This window comes from Cyprinodon variegatus, unplaced genomic scaffold, assembly GCF_000732505.1.
Source record: "Cyprinodon variegatus isolate N-32 unplaced genomic scaffold, C_variegatus-1.0 Scaffold144, whole genome shotgun sequence".
NCBI lineage: Eukaryota > Metazoa > Chordata > Actinopteri > Cyprinodontiformes > Cyprinodontidae > Cyprinodon > Cyprinodon variegatus.
Window position 1 is genome coordinate 194,469 of NW_015150597.1, and position 11,000 is coordinate 205,468.

Genomic DNA, 11,000 nt, shown 5'->3' on the forward strand with positions numbered 1-11,000 from the left:
TGTTACAGCAGCAAGATTATAACAAAAGTTGTCACACAAAGGTGGACCTTAAAAAAGTGTATAAAAATAACAGAATAAATAACATAATTAAGAAAATAAAATACTGTACTGTATTAAGGCAAGGAAAGTTTACTTATATATAACACAGTTCAGTACAAAGTTACTTCAAAGTGCTTTACATTAATGAAACGGAAAGCAGGTAGTAAAGCAAATAAAACAGTTGGTACCACAAATTTCAACTAAGGATTTTTCAGTAAACAGTTTCATTTAACAGTCAAAGGCGGTTCTAAAGCTCTTCTACAGTGGATAAGTGGAGCCCAAGAACTAAATGCTGCTTGTCCATGTTTGGTTCTAGTTCTGGGTGTACAGAGTAGCCTGGAACTAGAAATCCTGAGTGGTCTGGGAGGTGGATACAATGATAACAAATCTGTTATGTATTTAAGTGGTGATCCATTCAGTGATTTACATGATAACAAATCTGTTATTTATTTAAGTGGTGATCCATTCAGTGATTTATAGTCTAACAGAAGGATCTTAAAGTCTATTCTCTGAGCTACAGGGATGAAGTGCTCTACTTTCTTAGTTCTAGTGAGAACACGGGCAGCAGCGTTTTGGATCAGCTGCAGCTGTCTGATGGACTTTTTAGGCAAACCTATAAATACTCTGTTGCAGTCATGAACTCTACTAAAGATAAATGCATGAATGAGTCTTTCCTGTTTGGGCATCAATCCTTTAATCCTTGAAATGTTCTTCAGGTGATAAAATGACTTAGTAATTGCCATTATGTGCCTCTGAGCGTTCAGGTCTAAGTCCATCATTACACCAAGATTTCAAGCCATAATCAATAGATTTCATTAGCTGATTGTCAGAAGGCTCAGAACACAGGATTCAGAATTCAGACAAGAGAAATCGTGATATATTTAAAAGGTGCTTATTCAACATAGCGTGTGGATGCTCGTCTCCTGCAGCTGGCTCATTGGAAACTCTGGCAGAGTTCAGTTTGTGCCCAGAAGAAGGAGTGTTGTCCAGAGGAGCAGAACTCCTTAGTGAGCCGGGACCAGAGATCCAGGAGAGAGGAGGAGCCGCGTCTTGCAGCAGCTAGAGCATGCAGAAGACCAGGAGGATAATCCAAGCCGTGGTCAGAAGACAGGTCCGACGTCGACAACAGGCAGAATCCAGGTAACAGTCGAGAAACAAAGTACAGGCAAACAGAGCAAACAGGGGTGGCTAAGACTCGGAAGTCTAGAGGTAGAAACAGGTCAGAAACAGGCAGAACATGAATCATGACACAAACAGGAATGCTAGAATTAGCCCGAGCTGGAATAACCTGGCACCAATGGCTGGGAAACGGAGGTATAAATAGCAGCAGGAACAGGTGGATCTAATAAGAGATAATGAGCACAGGGCGGAACAAATCAGATAAGAGAAAAAGAGGTAAAACCCAGCCTATGGTGTCAAGATCATGACACTGATGTTGGGTGTAAATTCTGGATCTCTCTCCCTTTGGTCAACGTATTTTACTCAGTTTTATTTTTATTTATTTCAACAAAATTGAAAGAAAAAAAAATCTAAATATGCAATATTATGAAAACGTTTAAATCAGAAAGATCCTGGGGAAAAAATGTCATGTCATTCCTGCTGAACCATCATGGAACAGAAACAGAAATAGGTTTACCAGCTTTTTTTTGCAAGAACAACTTTCTCTGCTGCCAGTATTCACCACAGCTGAATACAATCACGTCAGAGATCCTCAGACCTATTAAATGCAGAACTAGATATACAATGGGATCTTTTTAAAAATCTATTTAAAGAAAGTTCAGATGCTCTTTTTTCTCACTCTTAAAGCTGAATCTTTCTAAAAATAACTCTGAAGTGCCTATTTTGGTTTGTACTCTCGAAGAAAGAGTTTGTGTTAGGTTGCCAAAGTATCTCTGAACAGACGAGCTGTGGGTTGCCAAGGGCTGCAGGGAGGGAGGAAGATGGCATGGGAACAGTTAGTTACACATGGCTGTTCTCGCTGTTCTTTAGATTTTACACATAAAACAAGAGACAGGAGCTCAATGAAGCCCTTGTCTTTTCAAAGACACACAAGAGCTGTCGTCAGAGCAACCACCAACCTCCTCCCTGTCCTCTCCTGATCATTACTGAGCGTGTGCATCTTATAGAGGTGGTAAACAACTGCAGGTCAGACAGCTGGACAATGAACTGACGTCAGGCCGGCTCAATCACATTTGCTTATCCGGTGACGACATTAAGCTATTTTTGCCAAAAAGAAAACTTGAAGGGATCACATTTTAAAGAGAGAGAGAAAAGATGAAGACAACAGAGGGGATGGGGGAACGAAGAAGCCTTAAAGGAAAGAGGAGCAGAGAGATCGGATAAAGCTGTGAACAGCCTGTCTTCAACAAGACACTCCAGAGGAGAAATATTGGGAAAAACTGAGGATCTCACCCAACTTAGATGATGGAAGTGGTTCTGACCAGACTGCGGGACTTCTCCTGCAAGACTTCAACCTTTAATAATCAATCAGAAGCGAGTTCATGCAGAAATGCTCAGAGCCACACTTACCACAGATGCACAGCTGGAAGAGAAAGCAGCAGATTGGACATAGGGAGTGCACTGGCCTGGCTGCGAATGGAGCTGGTAAGCCTTATATAAGTCTGACTTCTAAACCACAAGATGAAGCAAAATAAGTATTGCCCTGAAAGGTTGAGTAAATCTTCTGCACGGGTTCTTCTTTTTAAGAATGTTTTGTAACTGTTAGCATCCAGTTTCGATTGCCATCAATAACTGGTTAATCTACTGTGCAAAAGGTGTTGCTTATAAGGCTAAGTCATGCTATTAAAAGTTTAAGTCATTAACAGACCGTAATGTGTATCTGTGAAACATTAATAACATAAGTAGACATGCTTTACGGATCAATATTTAACTACTAAATTTTTGGTGAAATTGTACCTGTAATTAGAGCAAGTGATTAAATGTGATGAGGCCCAAGTCCAAATGAGGCCAAAATGAATTTGCCGAGCTAAAACTGTTTTCTAATATAATCAAGTCATCAAATTTGTAACTCTAGTGACTCTAGTAAAAACATCAACCAAGTCAACACATCATTTTGCTACTACCGCCATGCTTTACTGTGGAAACGTGTTTTCAGGTTGTTAGTCCAATATATATCATACAGTGAATTTAACATATTTTCAGTTTGTCTATCATATTTTGCATGGATCCCTTGTGTACTTCTTTTTTAAAAACCAAACCAACCATCTTGTTACTCTTCCATAAAAACCAGGACATACTTGTGTTACTTTGGCAACAGCAGCTTACAGCATAACGTCATGCAAAGGCAATTTTCTTGTCATTTCTTTTGCATGTGTTAGATAGGCAAATGGAGTTTGATTTGCTGTTGACATTCTTGCCATTAATAAAGAAAGCATTTAAAAAATGTAAGAGACTTTAAACTCAACCATCAAATACAATGATTACCTCTAATAGAGGGAGGAAAACATTTAAGTTTTGAATCCAATATGTTTCAGACATTTTTTTTTTTTTACTGGATCCCTGCAGCACATCTGAACTATGAATCCAGACTAAATTCTAATGTCTTAATTTTCTTTTCAAGTGAAAGAACTATGGAGAAAACAAAGAAGCCTCCAGATTGAGTCTTTATACTCAATGAACTCCTTCCTTCTTACAAACACACATACACAGTGAGAGTGTCCAACACAGTGTCTGAAAGGAACGAGCATTTGGCATAATGAGGTGGAACCCTCCAGCCCCCCCTCGTCGCCACAAGGAAAGTTCATGTTTCATCTCTAATTCATTCAAGTTCTGACAAAGGCAATAAGACCTGCATCTTTCAGCCAGAGCACAGAGTTTTTGACTGGAGCTGTAATTAACACAGAAAAGAAATGCAGATCGGTCCTCCACCTTTTTGTTCAAGACATTCCTGAATACTTTCAAGCAAACTTGAATTTGCGAAACTCTGAAAATAGTATTTTACAGTGGCTTTAATTGGACGCCCTCTTATAAAAAGAAGTGACAATTTACATTTGAATAGAGAAATGGCTCAAATGGTGCAAATTGAAAATCTTCTTTGGTTCTATTTTGAACAAGTCCAGTTTCCAAAAAAAAAGACATTTTCAGACATTTATCTTTTTCTTTTGTCAACAGTTCTAATCTAAAAATGCTTCCCCTCTGTGTGCAGATGGAGATGCGTTCCCAGGACCAAGCTCTGATCCGGCAGCTTATGCACCTTCATTCGGGGATCCAGGAGCTCAAACAAGAGCTGTCTGAGGAGGAGGATACAGAAGAGGAGGAAGAAGAGGGCAGCTGTTGGGATTCTGACAATGAGGAAGGAATCAGCAGATTTGACACCAACTATCTCTGTTGGAAGATGCCTCAGACCTTTCACTTAGGTAGTACAGCTGGAAAAAAGCTCCACAGGAGAAGCTCTGTACCTTAGAGATTCAAAATTTGGAAGAAATTGTAATGTTTGAAACATGTGTACAGTTTTGTTGCATTTTATAAAAAATTATAGGGTAGATTAGTTTGGATACCTTTAACTACACATCCTCAATGAAAATTTTATTTATCTCACACTCAAGGCTGTAAAACAGAATAAAAGAAAAATAAATCATGTGGACCTTGGATCAGATGTTTACTGATTATTACCATTGTTGTAAAAGTCATGTTCACTTTTAAGAGGTTTTCCTGTGACTTAAGAACATTGTATGAGGTTATGGTACAGTAGTGGCACGGTCATGCTGAGGGTCTGGCAAATAATAAACTTCATTTTCAATACACAGCTTAGTAGGTAATAATTGAGCACAATTGGGTTATCCAACATAGCAATAACCATGAAACACATCAAATCTGTTTGGAATAGAGACTGTAAACCAAGGTGCCTAAGTAACATCTTAAAGGGCTACCATTCTGCACCCGCCAGGTAGATTGCTTCACCCACACACCTGAATTGAATCAGCTACATTAGAGGGCCTCTGCAGAGCTGAAGGATGCCTGTATTCAAAATGCATCTAAAAGTTGCAGGACATGACCTCTAGAGGACTGGAATTGGAGATACTGTATCTGCTGTAGGCTAATAATATTTGTCAGAAATGGCGTTAATAAAATGTTTTATGGACTATACCTAAAAGCAGGGTACCTTCCAAGAAAGGGAACAAATCTGAATCGGTTCCATCACTTCTAATATGATGAGTGATCAAACATCAGGCGGAATTTATGCCAACAAAAAACGGTACGGGGGTTAAAAGTATAATACTTAATACAAAATCTACAATAAATCCTAGCTTTTGACTTCAAAATAATATGTTTTAGAACTTACTAAAGCATCTGATTGCATCTTAAAAAGCTGAAAATATAGAAAAAAATCATGTATGTAAAGTCGTGACCAGACCTGTAGAACCTTTCTTTTATTATTCAGATCTTTAGGGAAAATTCCTCTGTGCTGCTTTGCAGATCTGCTTACACAAATACATCCCAGCATCATCTTTGGGCAATCTTTTTGGTGGTACTTTAAAGCAGTGGTTTCAAACCTTAGTCCTTAAGCACCCTATCCTTCATGTTTTTGATGTGTCTCTGTTTCAGCAAAGATCAGAGTAATTTATCAGATTATTGTGAAACCTCCTTAACAGCCATTGAGCCTGTTAATCATGTATTTATATGTCAGGTGTGCTCCAGCAAGGAGACACTCAGCTCTAAGCGTTCAGTTATGTACAGATGTAAGCACTATTCCTTAAACAAGAAGGTCCTGAGTTTAAATCAAAGTTTGATCTGCAGGCAGGAATTCTCTTCGGGATTTCTTCCTCCCATGATCCAAAAATTTATATTTTAGAATATTTGAGATGTCTATGCTGAGTCTGTGATGTTGCTTGTCCTCCTGCGATCCAACATGGGGCGGAGGGTATTGGCAACATAAAAGAGTATTTTTCTATGTACTAATGGTGAGGAATGGTTATTCATGGTGCCTCTGCATGTTTACATTAAAAGGTTTTCTTGTAAATTATTATTACATTCTAATCTCTTCCAGGTGTGTTAAAGTACATTTGCATTAAAAGGACTCTCAATGTAAAAAGAATACAAAATACCCGAAATACATTTCTATTATTACTATTGTTGTTTTTATCTAAACATGTTCTGAGCTAATCCTAAACACACTTTCTACTTGGATGAAGATTGTAACACTGTAAAATATTATTACTAAAACTCCTTGCAAAGCTGATTTGCACTGATTCTTCCCTTTTTAAGCATGTTAAATTGACCAACCACATGTCTTAGCTTTACATGTCAGTTTTAAATGTTGAAAACCAGGCCTCATTTAGCCTTTACTTTGCAATTACTCGTTACTTGGTATTGAACTATGACAGCTTTCCTTATAAATTACATCTAATTTAATTGCTAAGGTGACAAAAGTTGAAAAAAGTTTAGAATGACTCTGTCCAACAAAGACCTTCTATGAGACCTTTATTGGTCCTGTCCCTGAATTAATGTAAAATAACCTGTTAAAATGCTAATAGCACATACAAAAAAGAGTGAATAAACCAAATAGTCTTAAGAGGAAAGAAGGAGGGAGTGGATTCATTTAATTTCTCCTGTGATTTAAGTACTTAGCTCAATAAAGATGCTGAGACAATGATGTTGTATAATTTATTTATTGTTCCTAAATTATAATTTGCTTTAAATGTTTTCCAGAAACTAGATAGCTGTCTAAAGAACAAGGCTGCAGAGGTGCGAAGCTTTTTTATTTAATGTTCTTTTTGTTTACTTAATTAGTGTCCAAGCAGCAGATCTACTCTGTTTTATACAATGCATTCAGTGTTTCACAGCTGTGCTGGACTCTTTTCTTCTCTCTTCATGGATTCCTTTTTTCAGTTTTAAGTCCTTCTCAGATAAAAAGCAATCTTGTGGGGTCTGCTCATGGCTGATCGTCCCCTTGCAATTCCATCCCACCAAAACTCTCCCTCCTCAGTCTTTGGATCTCTGAGTTGAGCCCTAGCAGCGTCTGAGCCAGCTGGAGGTCCTGAGTGCGCATTTCCAGCTACAGGATCACAGGGAAATACATTTTATTCAGGTCCAAAGCTGTCACTCTGAAATGTATTTATAAGTGGATATTTACATATTCATAGGTGCAATAATTAAAAGAAACCCAAAATGCACATATTATAGACCAGAAAGCAACAGCAATATAGTTGTATTTGTTTTATGTCAAATAATTATTTTAATAGGACCATATTGAGATTTCAAAATAGTTCTGAGCTGAAAAAGATGAAAAATTACCTTAAAAATAATAGTAAAGTATAAAAAAAAAATCTGATTTTAGTGACTAAAAACTGCATTAAATGAATTTGATAAATATATTGAATACAAAAACTAGGTGAATAAATACAATTTATTGTATTTTTTGCTCTTATTTAATTCAAAAGTGTTTACATTGTTTGCAAATTAACTTTAAATTGAACAACTTATTAAAATGGTAAACTACTGATAAACATGTTAATATCATAGATTTATAAATAGAATTTTCAGTTTAAATCATCACCAAATAATTTGTTAAATTAACATCATCATTAAATCAGTTCATAAAAAACTCTTAATAATGATGACACTTTTTATTTATATAATGTATTAAATACCATTAGATCTAAACAACCAGTCCAGTAAGTACTTATTTTAACAAATTATTCAGTGACATTTTGGATTACATATATTAAGTAAATTGGATAATTTATGATTATTTACAGGGTTGAGTAAAATAATGAATACAAAACTGCATTATTATATGGGAAACTCTTTTCAAGCAGTTATTGAAATTATGCATTCTTAATAAATGACGATTTCTACAGAAACTTTCAGGAAAGGACAAAGTAAAATCTGCATACTGAATGAAATTGTTAAATCTCACCAGTTCGGATCTCAACCAGGTTATAGCTCCATCTATCTGCGCCCGCCTCAGCTCCTCATTCGCCTGGCGACTCCTCCTGATGCTCATCGACCTGTCGCCACAGTCAGACTCTCCTGGATCTCCTCTGGACTCTGTGGTCACCCTAAAGGCATGGATTAGTTTGTTCTTAACGTTCTCCAGAACCATGGTGGACAGCGTGTCCTCGCTGTGACTGTCCCGGTCCATCTCTGACTTGGTACCTCTCAGTAAACTTTCTCTAACAAAGTAAAACCTGATCCTGTTCTTCAGCTCTCCTGCAGGAGTTTGCGTGTGTCTGACAGCAGTCCCCCCTTTGCCTTCCCAGTGCTAAACTGCCTTGTTTTGTCATTGTTACTATGGAGAAACACCCTTCTTCTTGCACCTCCCTCCTCCTCCTATTTGGTAGCTCTAATAAGAATGGTGGAAGATCTCAAACAAAGACCATTGTTGCCTCCAAAAAGAAGTGAAAAGACCCCTCCAACCACTGCCACCCCCTCCCCACCACCACCCTTTTCCTTCCCAGCAAATCCAGACCCCTTGCAACCCGGGTGAGAGAAATGTGCAGTGATAGAGCTCTCTTTAAGCTAAAAAGCCCCTGTGTAAACCTGTGTGTGTCTGCAGAAAATCAATCAACCCCCACCTTCGCCTCTCCCGACGGACTTCTTTTTGCTGCATCTCCCTAAATAAGACCTGCTCGTCAGATTATAGCAGACGGACAGGTTGAGCAAGCAGCAAACACAGCCTCAGTGTTAGCTGATTCAGAGGCACAAAGACCGTCCTGCGGTGAAATATAACCAGGCCTTTTGTCCTGAAGTTAAATCCATTCCCCTCTGAGTCGGTGGGATGGCTTCTGGCAACAGAGCTGCCTTTTTTCCCCTTCCTGACTTCTGCATAGAGATGAGACAACGGTCCAATGTCCAGCAGCAGGAAGAGAACATGTTGAGAAGCAATAAGTTATGTGGTATGAAGAGGAGAGCTTTTATTTGTGAGTCATACAGTGATGTTCATAGACAGATTGACGATTGTGAAAGATGGAGGAGCAGCGTTGCTTGTCAGGCCTCATAAGGCGACAGCCATGGCTCTATTTGTGTTGAGTTCTATGAAGCGTGAGAAGATGTTGGAGGGAGCAGGGTCGTTAGTTTTAAAGGTCAAGGCAGCAGGGCGACACGTGACAACAATGACAGCAGCAAGTGAGCTGAAAGTGACAATGACTGAGCCTCAGGTGGCAAATAAAGAGAAACATTCCTTTTCAAAGCGAATTATGCCTCTTTTATTCCTTCATTGTTTCTATTAGGTGCTGCTTGGTCTGAGATTTTCATAGAGACCAGTGAGCAAAAATTAAACCTTTAAAAGTCTCAGAACATTAACGCATTTTAATACCAGACCCAGATAAATTTAGAAATGAAAAAAAAAAAAGTTTTTTTTTCCCCTTTTTCAAATGATTGATTTCATTATGGGAAGAAAAAAACACAAACCAGAGTTTGGGTGAAAGTTTACGTTACCTATGAAGCTAACAACTGATGTAAAGATGTATCTGATTTACTTAAGATGTTATTGATAGTTTTTAACAGTGAATAGGCAAATTAGGTTCAGGCAACAGCATTTCAATCAGATTTAATTCCAGACTTTGACTAGACCATTTCCAAAAATTGTGTTTCTAACCATTCAGAGAAGGGCCCCAAATACTGTACATTAATTTATCCCTCTGTATGCTCAGCTTTGTGTTCTGTTCAGCAGCAGATATAATCTGCATCTGTCCCTGGAAAGACACGCTGAAGAAAAATAGGTGTATTATAAACGTGTCAATAAAACTACAAAAACTTTAAAAACTTTAAAGACAGAAAACACACTGTTAAACACTATAACTTCCACACAATATAAATTTTCTATTCAGTCAAGTTTTTGGATTGATTCTTCTTCCGCAGTAACTTTCTCCAAAGTACAGCGTTTTAGCAATGCAAATTAATACATAAATATCATAATGATTAAAAACTCAAATTAAAATGGCAAATGTTGATAAATATAGTTTGCACAGAAGCATAAATTAGGGGTAGAAGGAGCTGGTTGCTTATTAATTAACACCTCAACGTTATCCTCTGTAAGTCATCTGGCCTTCCATTCATAATTCTAAGTTTTGTCCTCTTAACTCAGTCTCCAGCAAACATTATGTTGCTGCTCTTTTCTCCATTACCTTAAAACAACCACTGCGGACCCTGAATTATCCTCACCCTATTCTGAACTTCCTACCAAGCTCAAACACTTCATATCACTCTGCTCACCTGATTTGCCCATTTATAGCAGTAGACCCTTCTCTAAACCCTGGAACATTCTGATTTCTTGCATGTGCATCAGAAGTAAACCTAAAATCATGACATTTACCAGATCAAGCAGCAGGAAGTGCATTCTTCATATGCGGTTATTTCACATTTCCAAAAAAAATCCAGAGAAGTTGTTTAATATGAAACTTTAGTGTGTTCATGTGGAAGATATATCAGTTATCTTTACATCAGATTTTCAAATAAAGCCTGACCCTTCCCTTAGAAGACTTTTTTTCTTTCTGCTTCGCCAACACCATGCAAAAAGATCAGTTTGAAAACATTTTTAAGAGTAGTAAATAATGTTTATAGATGAAATGGCCTGAGTTATTAGGGCAAGCTGAAATTTATTAGGGTAACTTTGCAAAATTGCTCAGGAAGAATGTCAATGAAAACAATGATCTTAGCTTTCACAAATTTTCACATCGTCCTCCTGCATGGTGATCCTTCTCTCAGATGACATTGCTGCCCTCTACTGCCACACATTTTCCACTCCTATGTTGGCAGTCTATATTAGTTAACTTTGTTTTATAAAGTAAACACCATTTTTGGAAGATATTAGATAATTACATGGTGAATAATTAATCAAAAACCTACAGACTAAACAGCCATGACATACAAGCAGCTGTTTGAATAGGTTATTCATCCTGCAAAAACAGACATCAAAGGTGACCCCCTTTTAAGGATGAATTCATGAAATAAGATCCATGCTATTTATGCTGCATTCCTCTTAGACAGTCTATCTTAAA

General features: G+C 37.6%; 2 protein-coding genes across 2 annotated transcripts; one reads left to right on the forward strand and one right to left on the reverse strand.

Moving 5' to 3' along the window:
- Positions 1–552: 552 nt before the first annotated feature.
- Positions 553–5,403, forward strand: LOC107086146 (chromosome unknown open reading frame, human C20orf202). The gene is made up of 2 exons (XM_015376919.1): positions 553–2,643; positions 4,205–5,403. The coding sequence occupies exons 1-2, from the start codon at positions 2,461–2,463 to the stop codon at positions 4,460–4,462; spliced, it is 441 nt and encodes a 146-aa protein (XP_015232405.1). The 5' UTR covers positions 553–2,460; the 3' UTR covers positions 4,463–5,403.
- A 1,261-nt stretch (positions 5,404–6,664) lies between these two features.
- On the reverse strand, positions 6,665–8,349 carry LOC107086147 (protein FAM167A-like). Its single transcript, XM_015376921.1, has 2 exons — positions 7,919–8,349; positions 6,665–7,054 (listed from the first exon to the last, which is right to left on the reverse strand). The coding sequence occupies exons 1-2, from the start codon at positions 8,141–8,143 to the stop codon at positions 6,932–6,934; spliced, it is 348 nt and encodes a 115-aa protein (XP_015232407.1). The 5' UTR covers positions 8,144–8,349; the 3' UTR covers positions 6,665–6,931.
- Between the last annotated feature and the right edge of the window lie 2,651 nt (positions 8,350–11,000).